The 21,834-nt window shown below is 41.0% G+C and overlaps 2 protein-coding genes across 4 annotated transcripts in view; one reads left to right on the forward strand and one right to left on the reverse strand.

The window, feature by feature from the left end:
* The window catches only part of UHRF2 (ubiquitin like with PHD and ring finger domains 2), a 49,049-nt gene extending 43,123 nt beyond the window's left edge, over positions 1-5,926 (forward strand). For both annotated transcript variants that reach the window (XM_084899589.1, XM_084899590.1), the window contains 2 exons: positions 3,413-3,511; positions 4,904-5,926. In XM_084899589.1, the coding sequence (XP_084755715.1) occupies positions 3,413-3,511; positions 4,904-5,050 (246 nt within the window). In that variant the 3' untranslated portion in view covers positions 5,051-5,926. The remainder of the gene's footprint in view (positions 1-3,412; positions 3,512-4,903) is intronic.
* Positions 5,927-13,902: 7,976 nt separating this feature from the next.
* GLDC (glycine decarboxylase) overlaps positions 13,903-21,834 on the reverse strand; it is a 76,316-nt gene continuing 68,384 nt past the window's right edge. For both annotated transcript variants that reach the window (XR_014796390.1, XM_084899586.1), the window contains 4 exons: positions 21,329-21,424; positions 17,721-17,893; positions 16,081-16,161; positions 13,903-14,614 (listed from right to left, as the gene is read on the reverse strand). Coding sequence is in view for 1 of the 2 variants with exons in the window: in XM_084899586.1 (XP_084755712.1) it covers positions 14,471-14,614; positions 16,081-16,161; positions 17,721-17,893; positions 21,329-21,424 (494 nt within the window). In the remaining variant the exon portion in view is untranslated. The remainder of the gene's footprint in view (positions 14,615-16,080; positions 16,162-17,720; positions 17,894-21,328; positions 21,425-21,834) is intronic.

A 21,834-nucleotide genomic window follows, 5' to 3' on the forward strand; every position in this document is an offset into this window, starting at 1 on the left:
TAGCATATTACCCTTTTATTAGTATAGATAGATTATATAGGATAGGATTGCTTAAATGGGGGAGGAAGGAGCTTTTCTCAGCAGGAAGAGATGCTCTTGGCGAACAAAAATGCATAACCCCTATATCTGGACTGATAGCCAGCCATATGCACTCTGCTGCCAAACCGGTTATTAAAAAATTGAACTGCTTTTTTACACCTTATATCAAACAGCTGTTGCCCTTAAAACCCTTCCTCAGCCCCCACCTTACATTCTGCTGTTCACCCAGATTAGTTTCTGATTGGTCAGTTTCTATGCCAGTCAGCACCAAAGGCTCCACCTCTTAGCCAGCCATTGGCTCCTCACAGTTCACCCAATTTGGTTCTGATTGGTCAGTTTCTGTGCCAGTCAGCATCAAAAGCTCCGCCTCCTAGGCAGCCATTGGCTCCTCTGGATTTCATGTCAGCGCCAACCCTTCAGTCATGCCTCCAGTCTGCTACCAGGTGTGTCTCTGGCCAATCTGAGACACTGCACCTGAGATTTGTGCTGGTGGCAATTTTGAATTCTCATCCCTGACCTAACCTTACAATGCGAGCTTTGTGAAGGCAAGCATTTATCTTATTCATTCTTAGTTCATTCATAGATTTTACCTGTGTCTACGTATTTATGCTAGCACAAATGGTCGTTTCTGTTATGGTCACTGCCTTTTTACATATGTGGATGGAAATGGTCACCACGTTAAGTCTAGTAATAATCTGTCACCATATTTAGTCATTATAAGATTTTTAAAATAATAATGTCCTAACATTAACAAATGATGAAAAATTTCCCTATAAAGTGTGTGTGTGTGTGTGTGTGTGTGTGTGTGTGTGTGTGTGTATAGTGTGATTTCAGAGAGGAAGGGAGAGGGAGATAGAAACATCAGTGATGAGTGAGACTCGTGGATTGGCTGCCTCCTGCATGCTCCCTATTGGGGATTGAGCCCAAAACGCCTGGCATGTGCCCTTGACTGGAATCGAACCCAGGACCCTTCAGTCCTCAAGCCAAAGCTCTATCCACTGAGCCAAACCAGCTAAGGCTAAAGTATCATTTTTAGAAGTCAGTCAAAACTTGATCCTTTAAATCTTTTCATCCAGTGCCTCCAGCTTTCAGAAACAATCTGAGGCAGTACTTACATAGTTTTAAATTTATTTTAGATCTCTTTGATACTGATTTTTTTATTCTCTGTACCTGAGCTTAATAATGTATGTTGAGGTTCATGGGAAGAATTTTCAATTTTGGAGCATATGCAACTTAATCTAAAAATTATCAGGAAGATTTTTGTTATATAGTTCAAAGTTACCAAATAGCATAAATCTTAAGCAATTCAGCACAATTTTTTAATACCTACATGTACAACCTAAGGGTAAATAAATACTTCATGTTTTACATTTTTTTGGAGTGGGTAATCATAAAATTTTTAAGTTAAAAAAGGAATGACAAAGTTGACATGTGTAGATTTTTTGTGGCTCTGGTTCTCTGCGGGCGGGCGATGTGTAGATTTTTTGTATTAAGCTGTGTTTTTTGGCAAACAGAGCTTTCTTATCAGATCCTCAGATGAATTGTCTATTCATTTCTTGCTTGCTCATTTGTTTTTATTGTCTTAAATTTTACTTACAAATTCAAATCTTCTATTTTATTAAACATTAACCCCTTGTTATGTGTAATATAGTTACTTTTCTTTTTGTTTTCCCTCCACAAGTATTGTGACCTGAAGCTATTTTTGGTGACCTCTAATATCCTCTTTTGAAATTCCATCTTATCATCTTTTAGTAATTTCTTTCCAATATTTATTTTCTTTCTCTCTGCATTAGCCAGATTTTCTCATATGTCCAAAATGGGATTAATGAATATATGTGCTTTCTTATTTTTTTATTGATTTTAGAGAAGAAGGGGAGAGGGAGAGAGAAATAGCAACATCAGTGATGAGAGAGAATCATTGATCAGCTGCCTCCTGCATGATTGGGGATTAAGCACCAATCCAGGCATGTGCCCTGACCAAGAATTTCCTGGTTCATAAGTTGACACTCAACCACTGAACCACCACAGCCAAACTGTATGTGCTTACTACCTATATTTAAAGGGAACTCTCTTAAGAGTTTTTGTGTTGCTTTTGTTTCAGAGATAGTCATCATTATTATGAGTGTTGCAGAGGTACGGTCAATTTGCATATTTCTCTTTTATTAGTGTAGATAGTCACTATGCTGCATATTATATCACCAGGAGTTATTTACTTTATAACTAGAAGTTTGTACCTTTTGACTCTTAACCCATTTAACTTACCCCCAACCTCACCCCTGGCAGCCACTAATTTGTCCTCTACATTTATGAGGTTAGGTTGGTTTTTTGTTTGTTTGTTTGTTTAGATTCCACATATAAGTGAGATCATATGGTATTTGTCTTACACTTTGGGATCTTTGATTTTTTTCTTTTTACTTGAAATTCTTGTAAATATTACTTTTCTATTACAATAACATAAAATATACTCCTTTTCTACTAAAAATAACTGAATGGAGAATTATCCTTGTGACTATTCAAAAAACTGCTTATCCTAATTTAAAAGAAACAAAAAGTTTGGGCAGAACATTACTTGTTTGAAGAGTGTAGAACACCCATTGGATCACATTTGCTTTCTCTTACTCTCACTTTTATTAATTTAGTCCCAATTTGAGTACACATTAGCATGAGGGAAATATGGGACTTTGGGGTTGAGACAAAATATTACAGAAAATGGTCCTAGGAAAATATGTTGATTCTTTGGGGTCTTAGATATTATAGAGTATTACTACTCACTGCACTTTTTTTTTTTTTTTAAGCTTAAATTAATATTCACGTTTTGTAGCAAAAGATTGAATAAATAATGCATTTTTATATACTGGAATATCATATAGCTTTTTGGAAGATGTATATAATGATCTTGAAACAAGCTGTTTGTGATTTTTATTCTTTATTTAATTTTGTTGTGTTGTGTTTTTTGTTTTTTTACATTGCCATTTATCCCCCATATACCCTCTTGTACCTCCACCACCCCAGTCTCCCATCCACACAGTCACCACACTGTTGTCTGTGTCCATGAGCCATAATATTTTTTAACAGTGAAAAATAATCTCTGAAACGTGAGGTTTGTGTGGGCGGCATTTAGATTTTAATGTTACATGTTTGACTTTGCAATCTTTCCAACCCAATTCTGAGATTTAAAACTAATGTGTATATCTTATGAATTGTTTTTTTTTTCCCGTTTCTGTTACATGTTTGCTAATCATTGCAATCACTACTTGATTTTTTCTTAATTAAAACCATTAAATGTAACAGACACTTTAAAAAATCATTTTGCATTTTATTAATATGTTATGAAATGCTAACCTATTTGTTCTTCCTTTTGGATATCATCTAGAATTTTCTGAAAAAATTGGAACAGTCCTTTATGTGTGTCTGCTGCCAGGAGCTAGTTTACCAGCCTGTAACAACAGATTGCCTCCACAATGTCTGTAAAGTAAGTAGAATTTCTTTCCCGTTTTCCCTTATTTTCCAGAAGGCACACTGACCTCCAAAACTGTTTCTACCATGTGAAGAAGCATTTTTCCATAAAACAAAATAGTCATAGAACCTTGCCAGTTCAGAAGCATTTTATTATATTAGTGGTAAGGGCATGTTTTAATTAGATAGTAATAGTAAATCAAATATATGTACAGTTGAGGTATTCTATCATGTTTGGCATTGTTAGGAAGAGGTTGAAATGGAGAAGAGAAATAGATGACGTTGCGTTTTTTTATTATACCTTTCATATGTTTCGTATAGATTAGTGTAAACTTAAATAGTTGCAAGTATATAAGGGGATCTAAAACAGATTCTATCTTGCAGCATGCTCAGAGGAGTTGAATAATGTGTTGTGAAAGGAAAATTTGAGCCCTAGTAAAAACAAGGTTGGAATCTTGCTCTACTCCTTGGTGGTTTTGTGCCCTGAGCTAAGTTAAGTGATTAGTTCTAAGCAGGGTTTTGTTTTTTGTTTTTTTTCTTTATGTGCTCTATCAGAAAAGAACAGGGTTAAAATCCAACCTAGAAGATGAGGCTAGTGAGAACCATAATCTTTAACACTCTTATTTTACTGGATGAGGAAATTAAAGCACACAAAAGTTGAATCATTTACCTGAACTCTCACAGTATGTTCTAGAATGGTGATTTCAATTGGTGTGCTGCAAGAATTTTTAAAATGTGCAATACCTGACTGTTTTGTCAGGGGCAGTGACCTCTTTTTTTTCTTAGATTGTCTGTCTGTCTATCTATATATATATATATAACAGCTAAAATTTAAAAAATGACAACAGCTAATACAACAATAGCCATCCAGTGTGAATGCCCTGATGCCCTGTCTCAAACCATAAATAATATATAGGTCGTATAATAGAGTTTGCATCTTATTGGTCATGTGCACAATAGGTTGTGTCTGGTTGGTTAATTCTTGGTACCAGAATTTTTTATAGACAAGTTTAGGTACCTGATATTTTAAAAAGTCTCTTAACTCTTAGCTCCCCTACCCCCACAAATCAATTAAAAAAAAAAAAAAAATGCTGCTTTTTTTTTTTTTTTTTTTTTTTGGTATGCTTCAGAATTTTAGTAATTAGTTTGTGTGTGCCATAAGATAAAAAAGGAAGTTGAAAATTGAAAATTGCTGTGCTAGAGGTAGAGCTAAAGCCATGTCTATAGACTCATGTTCATAGTATAGATTCAGGCCTTTAATGGTTTTTCATCTTTTATGTTTTTCTTGTTGCTAAACAGTACGTTTCTAATTATTATTTAAAAGCATAAATTGTTGAATCCTTTTCTCCATGCTTTACCAGATGAAATTGAATGTATTTTTGGATTTTTGTTTTGTTTTTTACCTTAGGATTGTTTGCAGCGTTCCTTTAAGGCTCAAGTTTTCTCCTGCCCTGCTTGCCGGCATGATCTTGGCCAGAATTACATCATGATTCCCAATGAGAGTCTGCAGACTCTACTTGACCTTTTCTTTCCTGGCTACAGCAAAGGACGATGATCTGTCTACAACCACTGTGTTGCTCCTGGTGATTTTTTTGGACAGTAAAGAATCTAAAGTGGTTGAGGGTGGGTAGGGGTGGAAGCAATGTTGGACCATATCTCTCATGTTCTGAAGCAGCTAATCCTCTTTTCCTACATAGCCATCATCTTGTGTGTGTAGTTAAGAGGCCCATTTCTCAACTGTCTTTTAAATATCAAAAGGTAGTTCCTGTCAGTAACAACTAGTTGTAATGAGTAGAAGTTGAAGCCTCAGCTCTAGTTGATATCCAAGTTATGATTTATTTTGCAACTACCTCAGGACAGAAAAGATTTATGGGGATTTTTAAATCATTGAATAATTAGTTAAATGAAATTTTAGCTACACACTGCCTCCCAGATATTAGTTGTGCCTAGTTCATGTAATTTGATTTTACAGAAAAGGAAATGACACTTGAGATCGTTGGAATGAACGCAGCTTCTGTAGTGTGTGCAAAATACATTTTTAATATCTTCCATTACAATGTGTGTTTTACAAGAAAAGGTTCATTTTTTAGCCCATTTTGTGAGCTCCATTGTGCTTTTTTCTGGTGTTTTATGCAAGTTGACTACTAATGACTAATGAGAACAATATGAATGCATTGTTGCTGCATTGTAATGTGTGGTTTTGCACTTAAAAGAAGTATTTGGATGCTCTGATTGTAACTGTTTATGAAAAGAGTCTTCTGTATAGTCAAACTGCTTTTATTGAGTCTCACCAGTGGTTTTACATCTGCAGAGCATTGAGGACTGGGCTGACTTTTGAGAGGGCTGAAATTGCTTCATATTGTGATCCTAAATTTTATATTCACTGCTCCCGAAAGTATACCTTAATAAATATTTTATGACCAGCAGAATAGCTCATCTTGCTTCACTGTTTTACGTTTGTCTGGCTTGTAGTACATGCACTTAAGAATCAGTCATTTCCAGAGTATTTCATGTACAATTGATTTTTATTGATACAGGTATTTTTTTTAAAGATGTTTTATTTTCTGTAGTAGTTTTAGGTTCATAGTAAAACTGAGAGGAAGGTACAGAAGTTTTCATATGTTCCTTGCTCTCTCTGCAACCTCCCCCATTATCTCTGTCCTCCACCAGAGCAGTCATTTGTTACAATTGATGAACCTATATTAACACATCATTCTTACCCAAAGTCCGCAGTTTACATTAGGATTCACTCTTAGTATTATACATTCTATGGGTTTGGACAAATATATAATGATATGTATTCAATATACAATATTATACAGAGTTTCTTTTTAAATTAAGCCGTTCTTCAGTTTCAGTTGACATACAATATTGTATTACTTTTTAGGTATACACCCAGTGATTAGACATTACACTGGTGTAACTTACTAAATGATCACGTGGATAAATCTACCAGTCTAATACTATTCATAGTTATTAGAGTATTACTGACTGTATTCCCTACGCTGTACTTTACATGCACATAACCATTCGGCCAGATTTCAGATGGTTCTCAATGATGTTTGTCCTTTTTTAGTTGTATTGATACAGATATTCTTGTACGATTTTTCACTCTTTGATTTTCAGTAACAAGAACTAATACTGGTGGGGAAAGGGAGACATTTTTGGGGGCTAGCAATCTGAATCTGTGCCAGTAACCTAATGCACATTCTTGTTAGCCTATAGTCTAGTCACTGCCCCTTCTTTAATTATCTGGTCCTGCAAGACCTGTTTACCTAAGTACTACTCCCATTTTAGAGAGGCCATAAACCATGAACAATACTCAACCCCCAGACAGAGTTATCAGCACTGGCGCCAGGCCAGGCCTTAAGATGAGGTCTCACAGCCCCCACCCCAACACATGGGGCTATTTGCAAAGCCTGCACAAGGTCCAGAAGTCCCATCCCATATTTGGGGGTCACCTGGTAAATTCTGTAACAATACGAAATCTTAAGCACTGCCCAGCCAGTGTGGCACAGTGGTTGAGCATTGGCCTATGAAGTAGGAGGTCATGGTTCGATTCCCAGTCAGGGCACATTCCCAGGTTGCTAGTTTGATCCCCAGAGGGCATGTAGAAGGCAGCCAATCAATGATTCTCATCATTGATATTTCCCTCCCTCTCTGAAATCAATAAAAATATATTTTTTAAAAATAATGGGAAAATATCCTCAGATAACAAAAACATTTTAAAAAAAATAGACATCAGTGATGAGAATCATTGATCAGCCGCCTCCTACACGCCCCCCACTGGGGATTGAGCCCACAAGCCAGGCATGTGCCGTGACTTCCTGGTTCATAGATCGATGCCCCCCCCAGCTGGTTTAGTTGCTATTTTTTTTATGGGGGAAAGAGGAATGTTTCACCATCATATCCATGTCTTTGAACCAGAGATGACAATATTTCACACTCCTGTTCAGTTTCTCAAAAAAGAAATGCTACCAGTATCTCCTCATACATTATTTCACTTACTACTCAAAACGCGTGAAGTAAATGGTCTTACCTCCATTTTACAGACAAGGCAGTGGTTTCAGAGTTAATCGCCTAGGTCACAGGCAGTCAGCAGCAGACTTAGACTATAAACTCAACACTGTGTGTTACTTTTCCACTACTTTCCCTGCTTCACTGTGTTCCTTATTTCTAAGTTCTATTACATCCTTTTGCCCTTTGAAAACCAGGTTTGGGCACTTTGAAAGAGATCTAATGTGCAGTGTGACTGAGTTTCATCTAAGAATACCCGTGTGGTTGTTGTATCGCACATCATTTCTTTCAAAGACTCTTCTCATTTTCATAATTATAACAACCAGGGGCTGCATTCTTAAATGAAACTGGGAAATAATGAAATTGTTTAAGGACTGTATTGAGCCTGCTTAACTGTGCCACTCCTCCAGAACTGCCTCATGCTCCCTGGCATTAGGCTTCAGATTAATAGCATTTCTCAGTGGCAGACTCCATGAGAGTCCCAGGTGAAAGGCTCTCTTTTTGACAAAACACAGAAATAGTGCTAACTCACCACACTCCTCCCCTACACCTCCCCACATGGCTGGCATCACGTCCAACACTCACTCCTTCGCTATTTGCAAGTTTATTTATCAGCCTACCCAACTGTCTCCTTTCATGGGAAGCATTTTCCTCATTGTCTTTTGGAATGCATTTGAAGCAGCTTCTTTTAACCAATAAAAGCATTTAGTTCTTCTATTTTGAGAAACTCATATTCCTGTGTAGTTCACGTTGGATAAAAGGTAGTAAATGGAAGTGAGTTACTTTTTTTTTTCCCCATTCTTTATGCCAGTCTTTAAAAAGGATTAGGTCCCAGTGGCAGCACCTTTGGGGCGGGAAATCTGAATTTTTTTTAGGACACCTGACATCACTCCTGGTGCCCGGGATTCCACCCTGTTTGGGGGAAGTTTGGCTGCTATTTAAAGCACTTAAATCTCACCAAGTCTTTGTGTGTTTTTTTCCTAATAATCTTCAGAAGTGCTTTTGTAGGAAATTTGAAATGTCACACTCGAACCATACAAACATATTTACTAATATCAAAATGCACAATTGTATCAAAAGCACACTAAAATTTCTCTCTTGCATCAGTTTTAAAAACCCTAACCGCTTAAAAGAGGTCTAGACACCTGAAAGTCCTAACAGCCCATTAAAAAAATAGCTTAGGCTGAAACTGGTTTGGCTCAGTGGATAGAGCGTCAGTCTGCGGACTGAAGGGTCCCAGGTTCGATTCCAATCAAGGGCATGTACATTGGTTGCGGGCACATCCCCAGTGAGGGGTGTGCAAGAGGCAGCTGATCGATGATTCTCTCTCATCGATGTTTCTAACTCTCCATCTCTCTTCCTCTCTGTAAAAAATCAATAAAAATATATTTTTTTAAATAGCTTAGAGTTGATTTCTTCTACTCTACCATCAATTCTTTTGAATTCAGAAGAATTGCAGGCCATCTCCAACCTGCATCATAGATGTTAATTTGTAAAATGACAGCCATGGCCTGTGACTTGATGTAGGTTAAAAATGAAATGATCTTGTTTGTACAAATATTTCCTATAGGAAATGATGTAGAGGGAGTGGCTAGATTCCCAGGTTAGCCTGTAAAACCAATTAAGCCATAATCTACCAATCAGCACTCTTGTATGGAAAAGGCACCCAATAACTGCTACTTACATGCACCAGAGACCTTCTCCAAATTAACTGCATTTCCAAACACACTTTGGGGTAGGTGATGTGACAGCCAGAATTGTAACTTTCATATCGGGGACGTAGGGCCATCGCCAGGGAGCTAGCTGTATGTGTGAAAGGTGAGGAGACTGGGAGAAGCTCCAGGTGGAACATGGGGACAGGTATGAAGGCTGGGAGTGAGGGTGGGAGGTGAAAACAAGTGCTCAGTGAAGCCAGCACTGGAATTGCATATGAACAGAAGGAAGGAAAAGCACATCATACACAGGCACACAAACACTCCACATTAATCACATGTCAGGACGCCTGCCTACATACATCACAGCAATGCACAAGTGGGTCCGCCAGCCCCTCAGCTCAGCCTCTGCGGTCTTGGGAAGTGTCCACCAGCCCTGTCCTCAGGGCCTGCTGCTGTGCGTGCTCACATTTCACCTTCAAAGACACTCTAGCCTCTGGCATTGGCATTTTCTCCCACTTGGTCCCCTCAGTTGAATCATTCTGCCTCGTTGGTTTCCAAAAGAAGACTTCCTGGCTCTTTTTCTCTGAGGACCCTACTCTCCCACACATCTTTCCGTCCAGTGCTTGGGGTCCTCCCTCAGCCCCTTTACTGACAGGCTGGCCCACTCCCTGGCCTTTGCTCTGTTGTCTGGTGCTCACTGTGCTCTTTCTCATCCTGGGATTTGGACCCCAGATCTGTTTCTCCCTTGCCTGCCCCCCTCTCAAACTTGGGACCTCCTCCCCCTCTACCGTCTTAAACTGACTTTTCATCCCCTCCCTTCCCCATTCTCGTGATCTCTCTTCCTGATTCCAGGGAGTCCTCCTGGGCTTGTTGCTCATGCTCTGGACCCCCTTCTCCCACCATCTCTTGTCCCCTCCCACTTCCTGACTCTTCTTTCATTTGCCATCATTTTTCTTCCACTTTCACACCTTAATTCTTTCTCATTCCCTTATCTACCTCCTCTCCCATTTTTTCCTGTTCATAACCTGCATCTTCTCCCACTTCCATTCCTACTCCCTCCTTTACAAATGCTTCCTCCCTTCCTAACACAGGTACCCCTTCCTAACACACACACACACACACACACACACACACACACACACACACACTTTCCCCCCTTTTCCTCAAAGCCTTCCACCCGAGTCAGGGGCCCCTTCTTCTCTGGACCCTAATTTTATTTTTCATGATCTTGACTCTAGGCTCAAACACCCCCTCCCCATTTTGACTTCCAGCAAGATTTGCACACCTTGCCTCAAACCCAGCTTTTATTCCTCATCTTCCTTCCCTCCCTATTTCCCAGGGATTAAAACCACTTACATATGAGATTGAAAACAAATGTTAAAATGTAGATATTAAAATTTTCGAATATGCTTCTCTTTCTAAATAACTACCCTCTCCTCCCCCACACTGTGTCATGGCTGGCTTCTTTTTGTTCAGATTTTCTCCTAAAAGGCAGCTTTCTGAGAATCCTTCCCTGCCCACCCAATATAAAGGGGTCGGTCCATTCCCCCCCCCCCCCCCCCCCCCCAGGAACCACGGTAGTTTCTGTATTACAAAGAGCATTTCACCTTGTGAAATCTTACTTAATGTGTTGTCTGTTTACCCATCTGGAATTGATGCTCCGTGAAAGGCCTTATCTTGTTTACCTGGTGCCTGGTAGGTACCTGGTGGCTCATTCAGTTTTTGCTGAATTTGTCATGATTTCTGGTGCCAGACACTATGCTAAGTACTCTGTGTTACCATGCCATTTAATCCTCATAACAAGCCTGATTGAGGTAAGTCCTTTTATCATTGCTATTTTATACCTTAAGAAACTGAAGTGCAGAAAGGATAAGAGAATTTTGTCTATTGTCTCAGAACCATGGGCCTACCTGAGAATCTCATCCATATCTGTGTGAAGTCACAGCCCATGTTCTTTTCACTTAGTCTGGCAATGCAGAGGAAAACGACAATTAGGAATGGAAAACAAAGGGAGCAGATGATCTGAACTTGAGGTACATCAGATCTGGTGGGGCTCCTGCCCTGGGGCAGGGAGGTGCAGTGTAGGACGCAAGGCCCTACGTGAGGGTGAGAATAATAAGAGCCAACGTTCACTCACTTTGTGCCAGGCCCTGCTCAGAACACTATTGAATACTCGCCTGGGAGTTGTAGGCGGTATCATTTCACAGATAAGGAGTCTTGGCTCAGAGATGTTAATTATCTTCTCCAAGATCGGACAGTTAGGATATAGGGGAGCTGGGATATGACCAAAAGCAGTCTGAGGACACAGCGAGTATTCTCATTGCTACCCTGGCCCCTGCAGCCCCCTCCCCCCTCCCCCAGCAAGAAAATAACGCGATTTACAAAACTAGTGTACTCCGTACTGGGCACCAACTCCTGCTTCCTGGATTCCTGTTTTCTTTGTGGAAGGGCCTCAGCTAATGTCACAGGCCTGCCTCTCACTGCTCTCCATAAAGAAGGCGGCTAATGGCTTCCATCCACTCATGTTACTACACCAGCACCGGGGAAACCTGGGGTTGGCAGGGCAGCAATCCTGGGTCAGTGTGTCCGTCAGACTCAGACTCCTTGGGGTGGGAGTCCCAGGCTTAGACGGGGAAGCATCAAAGGCAAAATGGAGAGCAAGCCCTCTGGCTAGAGATCTTAAAAAAAAAAAAAAAACAAAAACAGTCTCCAATCAGCTTTATTCCCAAAAACTGACATTTTGATCTAAAAATAAATAAATAAAAGGCTTCCTTGCTTCAGTGCTGGCAGGAGTGAGGGTAGCAGATCAGAGAGCGAGGCTGAAGCACGGTGGCACTGGCTCGCAGTCTCCTCCAGCCCTAGGAGCCTTGGCCAAAGCCAACAAAGAGGGATTTCCTCTCAAAATAGTAAGATTTGCATAAAAAAATACAAGAGTGGCCCTGTCTGGCTTGGCTCAGTGGGTAGAGCATCAGCCTGTGGACTGAAAGGTCCCAGGTTTGATTCTGGTCAATGGCATATGCCTTGGTTGTGGGCTCAGTCCCCACTGTGGGGTGTGCAAGAGGCAGCCAATCAATGATTCCCATCATTGATGTTTCTCTCTCTCTCTCTCTCTCTCTCTCTCTCTCTCTCTCTCTCTCTCTCTCTCTCTCTCCTTCCCTCCCTCCCTCCCTCCCTCCCTCTCTCCCTCCCTCTCTGAAATCAATAAAAACTATATTCGAAAAAATACAAGGGTGACTAAGTTCAGCATCTTTCCCGACCTCATTGTCCTTTAAAAGCTTAGAGTTCTGGAAATTTTCATGAAATGTGAACAAAGGAAGCTGAGAGGCAATACCTGGAACTTGTTAGAAATGGAAACTGGCCCTGCCCCAGACCTACTGAATCAGACTTGGTGCCTGGGCTCACCCAGCGTTCTGCATCAACAAGCCCTCCCGGTGATCACACGAAGGTTTGAAAAATCACTGCCCTGGGAAACACCTCTAAGCCTGTCCATGTCTGAGCCAACATGTCTGTCGGGAAGCCCTGGGAACCGCTAAATGCTCTAGAATCTCAGCTTCTAAACCACATGTCCCAGAGGCCTTCTTGCACCCCAGAGCGGCACTCGCATCTTGATCTCCTATGTTTTAAACACTTAGAATAGTACCTGACTCCTAGAAGTACTCCATAGGCAGTAATCATTTAATTATTTTGTTAGCCCTGGCCAGGTAGCTCGGTTGGTTGGAGCGCTGTCCTAATATACCAAGGCTGTGGGTTCAGTCCAAGGTCAGGGCACATACAAGAATCAACCAACGAATGCATAAATAAGTGGAACAAGTCCATGGGTCTCTCTCCCTTCTCTCTAAAAGCAACCAACAAATAAAAACATATGCTAAAAAAGAGCCATGGATCCCATCTCTGTTTAGTTGGCTGAAATAAATTGTTTCACAAACTTTGTTTTAAAGTGTGAGAGTAAGTGGACCACTTGTAGAGCGTTCAGTAGAGCACCCAGACCTTTGTCCAGATCACCATCATAATAGCTGCCACACGAGAAACCACGTAGTCAGGGCTAGCGTACATGCTCAATAACTATCAGGGAAGACCATCTGCAGTGTTTGCTATTTCTAGGAGAAACATTTGTGGCACGCATGCTACTTGCCAACCTGAAACCCATTCTTCCCTCTTTCTTCAATTAAGAAACTCCTGGTTTTCTTTGGGGCAGTAACATGCCCAGCTAAAAGCCCTCCCCATAACCCTTGCAGCTAGGAAAGGCAATTTAAACCAGTTCTGGCCAGTTAAAGGTAAGCAGAAATTCCTGGGTGAAACCTCTTGGAAAGCATTTCAGAAGAAGCCAACTTGGGTGGCATCTGCCTTTTGTCTCTCAGTTTCTCTCCCTTTTCCTATCTAGAATGGCATGTGATGCCTGGATATGCAATAGCCATCCAGGACTGAGGATGAACACTGTACACAAAGCAAGGCAGAACAGAAAGACTCAAGGAGCACTAGGCCTTGGCTTATTACCTCTGGACTTACTGTTAAACAAGAAAAAATAAATTACTGTCCGATTAAACTTCTGTAGTTGGGTTTCACTAACACGATTCTAACAAAAAGGGCCAAAGTGCTAACCAAGGCACACACACTGTTTCTTTAGCCAAAGACAAAGCTGGTAATGGAACAGTGGCTGGTGGGTGAGGGATTCTCCTTACCCTTCAAGTCCCTCTGAACCTGGACATGGATGAAAGAATGAACACTGGATCAAGAAGGCATTCTTCAAATTGAAATGCTTTTATTAGAACACTAATAATTGCAGATAAAAAAAAATCGTGAAAAAAGAGAAGATATTCAAATGCTATTAATGATTAGGCAAATTAGTTGGAAGGAAGATTTCCGCAGTGTATACAAAATGTAAACATTTGCCCTGGGATTTTCCACAGTTGGCACAGTCCCTAAGGACTTATTTGGAACAAAAATATGTCTATCAGTATAGCCTCTACAATGTCTGTGAACTTGCTATATTGGAAGTTAAAGTTCCTAGCACACCCCAAATTTTCTACGCAAAAAAAAAACCTAAAAACGGCCACCAATCAAGGCAATTTCAACATCAACTGCTACATGTGGAGGCAGAGGCATGGAAGCAAATCAGTCTTCCAACAGTGAGCTCCCACTCACTACACTTGTGGTATTTACATTTACTACCGTGACAGAGATTATAAAAATATACACAGTATATAAAACCCCTGCGTGAGTCTGGGGTACTTGATGAAACAGTTTTTGCTAATCAAATGCTCCCGAGAGAGGCCTCAAGTCAGTCACTGGGACTCAAGGAGAGACTACGAAGAGGCCCTCTTCTGTGCAGAAAATGGAGACTCATAAACCTCCATGGGCGGGCAGGTGCAGACCAGGTGCTGATCTCCATAGATGTCATCAATCCGGGCAATGGTGGGCCAGAATTTGTTCTCTGGTTTCACAAAGGGCTGTAAGAACAAAGGATAAAGATATTCTGCCATATCCCCCTATTCTGAGAGGTTATCTTCTTTTTTTAATATATTTTATTGATTTTTTTACAGAGAGGAATAGAGAATTAGAAACATCGATGAAAGAGAATCATCAATCAGCTGCCTCTTGCACACCCCCTACTGGGTACATGGCTTTGACCAGAATCGAACCTGGGACCTTTCAGTCCGCAGGCCAATGCTCTATCCACTGAGCCAAACCGGTCTCGGCCTGAGAGGTTTATCTTGTGAAAGGATATTACAATGATACTCCCACAGCCTAGTATACCACTAGCCCAAAATGTTTACGAAGCTAGCCCTAGCTGGTTTAGCTCGGTGGATAGAATGTCGGACTGCAGACTGAAGAGTCCTATGTTTGATTCCAGTCAAGGGCATGTACATGGTTGCAGGTTGAATCCCTCCCTGGCCCTGGTTGAGGCACGTACAGGTGGTAACCAATCGATGTGTCTCTCTACATAGATCTCTGTCTCTCCCCCTTCCTTATACTCTCTCTAAAAATCAATGGAAAAATATCCTTGGGTGAGGATTAACAACAAAAAAGTATAAGAAACTAAAATGTTCTCATCCTAACAAACAAACTACACAGCATCTTCTCATTCATCTGAGAACCATAAAAGAAAAAGAAATAGCCCTAACTGGTTCAGCTCAGTGGATAGAGCATCGGCCTGCTGACTGAAGGTACCAGGTTTGATTCCAGTTAAGCGCATGTACCTTGGTTGCAGGCACATCCCCAGTAGCAGGTGTGCAGGAGGCAGCTGATCAATGTTTCTCTCTCTCATTGATGTTTCCAGCTCTCTATTCCCTCTCCTTTCCTCTCTGTAAAAAAAATCAATAAAATTTATTTTTAAAAATTAAATAAATAAATAAATAAATGAATAGCCCTAGTTGGTTTGGCTCAGTGAATAGAGCATCCGCCTGCGAACTGAAAGGTCCAGGTTTGATTCCACTCAAGGGCAGATGCCTGGGTTGTGGGCTCAATCCCCAGTGGGGGTCTTGCAGGAGGCAGCTAATCAATAATTCGTTCTCATCACTGATGTTTCTATCTACCTCTCCCTCTTCCTTCCTCTCTGAAATCAATTATATATATATAAATATATAAATATATATATATGGCATAATACATTGAAAAGAAAAAGAAATAATTGCATTTGGAGCCATCTCTCTGCTGGATGGTGGGAGAAAACATCTACTTGACAAGGTCTCCTATTGAAACTTCCTCCACTGCGTGCCCTGCAGATTCTCAGACTCTCACTTCAGAGACGTCCACGCTCTGTGGGCTTCCCTTGTCGGGGCCCGCATTTCACCGTGTGCCCCACAGAGAGTTACTAGGAGACTAAGAGTGGGAGCCCCTCGGGGTAGGCGATGGCCCCTCGCAGGCACGGGGACACTCTCACAGCTGGCACAGTCAGCTTCCGAGGAGAACTTACGAGCGGGAAGGCTGCCACCTCTCTGGAGTACGGCCGATCCCAGTGCGAGGCTGTGACGCAGGTCAGGGAGTGCGGAGACATCTGGGACAGACAGACATGGATTGGAGAGGGGTCAGAGCAGAACCCTGCCTTCTCCCCCGTCAGGGAGCTTCTAACAGGAGCCCGCTGGCAGAGGAGGCTGCTGTCTTGTTTCAGTTTTGGGGGAAGAAAATCTTGGTAGGAAATTTTTTTTATTGGGAAATATTTCAAATATCAGAAAGCTATAATATAATGAGCACATCTACTAACCAACATAAATCCACATGCTGTCATATTTGCTTAACCTTTTAAAATAAAAACCACTAAATAAATAAATAAAATAAAAACCACTGGAGGCAGTTGAAGCTGCCTGGATTTCCCCTCTCTACCTCATTGTTTGCCCTCCTCCCCAGGGATGACCACCATCTTGAATTTGATGTTCACCAGTCCTATCATGTTTTTATACTACTATTGCATACATTAATAAACAGCATATAGCATAGTTGTTGTTTTTTTTTTTTATCATCCTGCCAAAACCAGTTTGGCTCAGTGGATAGAGCGTCAGTCTGTGGATTCCGGTCAAGGGCATGTACCTTGGTTGCAGACACATCCCCAGTGAGGAGTGTGCAGGAGGCAGCTGATGGATGATTCTCTTTTATCAATATTTCTAGCTCTCTATCTCTCTTCCTTCCTCTCGGTAAAAAATCAATAAAATATATTTTAAAATAATAATAAAATAATAATAATTTATCATCATAGGAGTATTATTCTGCACTTGCTTTTGTAACTAGTATTATGTCCTTTACACATCTATTGCCATTTTAAAAACAGCCTAAATCCCAAAAGAATTAGCAGTATCGGGTGTGGGGGTGGGGTTGAATAGTACAAATGATCATACTGTCTTCCTTCGTTACCCTGTCAAACTCACACTGAGTAAGGTACCTGCCTTCTCCTGCCACTCATTGGCCCCTGCACTCCACCTTCTGCTGGGCGGTTTTGAAACTTGCTCAGCATCTCAGACGTGTTGTCCAGCTTGGAGTCATAACAACACAACCACGGCCTTCATGGTGTTCTCAATTCATGCTACCCCGGCCTAATAATATCTGGACCCAATGAGAAACTCAGGGCTCTCCCAATGAACATATTTTGGGAGAGGCAGGATAATGCCTAACAAATTGTTCTCCAACATAAGCCACGAACATTATAAAACATTCAGGCCAACGAACAACCCAGGTGTTCTCAGAGGTAATTGCTTGTCTTTAATGTAAGAACTTATCTTTACCCTGAGTTTATGAGGTAAATAATCTCACTGGAGTGCACCAAACAGAGATACAGAATAAGACTTCCTCTTCTAAATGGAGCCATGTGGTGTGAAGGTGCCACAACTCCCAAAACAATGACATAAACAACGTTAAGACACAGAAAATATCTACATTGCACTTGAGTAACTGCCATGTGCAAGACTTAAACTTCCAAGTAATGAATGCATCATCTCAGAAGAATGGCCTTGATTCTAGGCAAGAACATCATCTTCTGATGAGGGAGTTCAGGGCTTCCTGACACACTGGCCCAACCATTTTATCCTCTATGGGACATTCTGAATAAAGTCAGTGATTACAGACCTTCAGTGGGTTGACCTGGGGATCGATGCGGCCCTCCTCAATGTCGGCGATTTCCTGCCGAATGTTTATCATGGCATCACAGAACCTATCCAGCTCTGCCTTATCTTCCGACTCAGTGGGCTCGATCATGAGAGTCCCTGCCACTGGCCAGGACATGGTAGGGGCATGAAATCCTGCAAGGGAACCGGGGAACATGTGATGCTAATTTTAACCTTCCCAATTTGGAAGAGACACTCTCACATAGATGTTTCTCTCTCTCTGTCTCTCCCCTTCCCTTCCATTTTCTTTTTTCTTTCTTTTTTATATATATTTTTATTAAATTATTATTTTTGTACATATACCAATGCCCCCCCTCCCATACATACCCTCCCTCCCCAGAGTTTTGTGTCCATTGGTTGTACTTATATGCATGTATACAAGTCCTTCGGTTGATCTCTTATTTCCCCGAGATCTCCCCAACCTCCCCGCTGTAATTTGACAGTCTGCTTGTTGCTTTACTGTCTATATCTATTCTTTTGGTTCTTCAGTTTATAATGTTCTTTATCATCCATAAATAAGTGAGGTCATGTGGTGTCTCTCTTTCATTGACTGGCTTGTTTCACTCAGCATGATGTTCTCCAATTCCATCCAGGTTGCTGCAAACGATGAGAAATTTTTCTTTTTTATGGCTGCATAATAATCCATTGTGTAAATGTACCATAGTTTTTGGATCCAATCATCTGCTGATGGGCACCTAGGCTGTTTCCAAATCCTAGCTATTGTAAATTGTGCTGCTATGAACATAGGGGTGCATATATTCTTTCTGATTGATGTTTCTAGCTTCTTGGGATATATTCCTAGGAGTGGGATTACTGGGTCAAATGGGAGTTCCATTTTCAGTTTTTTGAGGAAGCTCCACACTGTTCTCCACAGTGGTTGCACCAGACTACATTCCCACCAGCAGTGCATGAGGGTTCCTTTTTCTCCACAACCTCACCAACCCTTGTCATTTGTTGATTTGTTGATGTTGGCCATTCTGACAGGTGTGAGATGGTACCGCATTGTTGTTTTGATTTGCATTTCTCGGATAATTAGTGACTTTGAGCATGTTTTCATGTGCCTCTTGGCCTTCCTTCTATCTTCTTTTGAGAATATTCTATTTAGATCCATTGTCCATTTTTTAATTGGGTCATTTATCTTCCTTTTATTAAGTTGTGTAAGCTGTCTGTAGATGTTGGAGATTAAATCTTTATCAGTGGTAACATTTGCAAATATGTTCTCCCATACAGAGGGCTTTCTTGTTATTTTGTTGATGGTTTCCTTTGCTGTAAAAAAGCTTTTTATTTTGATGTGGTCCCATTTGTTTATTTTCTCTTTAGCTTCCATTGCCCTAGGGGAAGTATTGGTGAAGAAGTTCTTTTGGCATATGTCTGAGATTTTGCTGCCTGTGGATGCCTCTAGTATTTTTATGGTTTCCCGTCTTATGTTTAAATCCTGTATCCATTTTGAGTTTATTTTTGTGTATGGTGTAAGTTGGTGATCCAGTTTCATTCTTTTGCATGTATCTGTCCAATTTTCCCAATACCATTTATTGAAGAGACTGTCTTGACTCAATTGTATGTTCGTGCCTTCTTTGTCAAATATTAACTGAGCATAGTGATTTGGGTTGATATCTGGATTCTCAATTCTATCCATTGATCTATATGTCTGTTCTTGTGCCAGTACCAGGCTGTTTTGAGAACAGTGGCTTTGTAATACAGTTTGAAATCTAGTATTGAGATTCCTCCTACTTTACTCTTCTTTCTCAGGATTGCTGTGGCTATTCGGGGTCTTTTGTTGTTCCAAATGAACTTTTGAAGAGTTTTTTCTAGGTCAGTGAAATATGCCGTTGGTATTTTAATTGGGAGTGCATTAAACCTATAGATTGCTTTAGGAAGTATGGACATTTTGATGATGTTGATTCTACCAATCCATGAACATGGTATGTTCTTCCATCTGTTTACATCTTCCTCTATCTCTTTTTCCCCCTTCCATTTTCTCTAAAAAAAAATCGTATTAGGGACTTGAAAGTTTGGAAGTACTAGATTAGGGGTGCCGAACTCAATCAGAGAAGGGGCCAGAATCTAAAATCCAGCCTAAATCGCGGGCCGAATGGTTTACTGAACAGTCATAAACTGACAATGTTATAAACTGACAGCAGAGTGCAGTGATGACAGCGCGGTGCGGGCCACATTGCAAGGCCTGGCGGGCTGGATTTGGCCCGCGGGCCTTGTGTTTGACACATGTGTACTAGATGGTAACTTCAATTACCACCTCCCTCCTGGCCCCTTCTCTCTCTCCCTCCAAATGCTGCTGCAAGTCAGACGTGAGATGCCAGGAGTCTGAGTCAGGTTATTGGAAGAGTCAAGAGGAGATTTTGATGAGGCAGTTGCTAATTTCATTAATGAAACCACTCTCTGGCTTTCCCATTTATTATCAGTATAACTTTGCATAATAAGATCATTCATTTGAGAGAGAATGAGTCTCACACACAAACACACACTCAAACATACACACGAGACTCATTAAGATGCAGTAGTAAGCCTACTAAATTATTAAAGTTTTCATTTTACTTATTAAAAGAAGTCATTCAAAAATCATCATTAAAATTCAGATGGGACTTCACATTCATTGAAAGGCAAAGTTCTCTCCAACTTAGCCTTTCTGAGAACTGAAGGATCTTTGATATGACTGATAATGTCACTAAGAATATGTATTTTAATAAGGGCTGTGTTGAGCAAACACCCACTAATATACAAAGGGCCTGCGTCTCTTAAAATCCTTCAAAGGAAAATTGTGTCAGCGCTGTGAGAGCATACGCCTATTCCTCATCTCTAGAAGCAGTGGAAACAGCTGTGTCATGCCTGAAATGGTTGTAAATATGAATATAAAATGCCTCTCCTCTCTAACACTTCTACCGATAACTTGCTCTGCTTCTTCCCCCATTGCCTCTTTATGGGCTTCTCTGTTCACCAGGTGTGGGAAAGAAATAAGAATTTGCCAGAATTGGTCGAAACGGGTTTGCCTCAGTGGATAGAGTGTCGGCCTGCGGACTGAAGGGTCCCGGGTTCGATTCCGGTCAAGGGCATGTACTTTGGTTGCGGGCACATCCTCAGTGGGGGGTGTGCAAGCAGCAGCTGATTGATGATTCTCTCTCATCGATGTTTCTAACTCTCTATCCCTCTCTCTTCCTCTCTGTAAAAAATCAATAAAAAAATATATATATATATAAAAAAAAGAATTTGCCAGAATTGATAGAGAACAACAATCATTTTCTCTTTGGGATTTTTAATTTTGCTAACTATACTGGCTTCTTGGATGCATGGAGTCAAGATGCATGACTTGCCTTTCAAAGGGCAGTACAAATGCAGTCATAAGGGAGAGTTTTTTTCTCTGTCACTTTAAAGGTTGCCTAGAACCCTGGGCTCCCCACTTCGCCTATGGATCAGTTTCCTGTGGTGACTGCACATTCGTTTCTGCCTCTAGGAAGTGGTCCACAGCCAGTTCCAGCAACTGCGTGAATGTCAAAAGCCCCAGTCCCCCTCCACCCCCCACCCCCTACCAAGGGTCGCTCCCAGGAGGCCACTCACCATAGTCCTGAAGCCTCTTGGCCACATCCACAGCCTCAATATTTGCAGACTTTTTGAAGGGTCTTGTATCCAAAATAAATTCATGAGCCACATAACCTGTTAGGGAAAATGGTTTCATCTTGAGATTAGCATCCGTTTGTTGTTTTACACAAGCAAATGGGCAAATAAAGCATCCCTTTAATGCATATTGAAGTGCATGGACAAAGTGTAAGTTTATAGGTGGAAACAAAGACTTCCTCTGTTCTTACTGCAAATAAAAATGTTTAACGTGCCAGGCCAGTGTATCCGATCCTAGTGCCAAGGAGCTAACGGGAGGTGGGACTTTGGTGCTAAGGCTCCGCTGAAACATTGAACAGAGATTACTTCTAACCTAACATCTAGTTGCAACAGTCATCACAGGCCTGATCCTATATACGAAATATTTCTAAACCAAAGATCCACTGACACGCTTTTCAGCAACTTTCCCCCCAGAGTCCAATAACAGATCCTTCTGTCTGTGTGCAAAT

This window comes from Pipistrellus hanaki (assembly GCF_964339955.1).
Source record: "Pipistrellus hanaki genome assembly, chromosome: 11".
Lineage (NCBI taxonomy): Eukaryota > Metazoa > Chordata > Mammalia > Chiroptera > Vespertilionidae > Pipistrellus > Pipistrellus hanaki.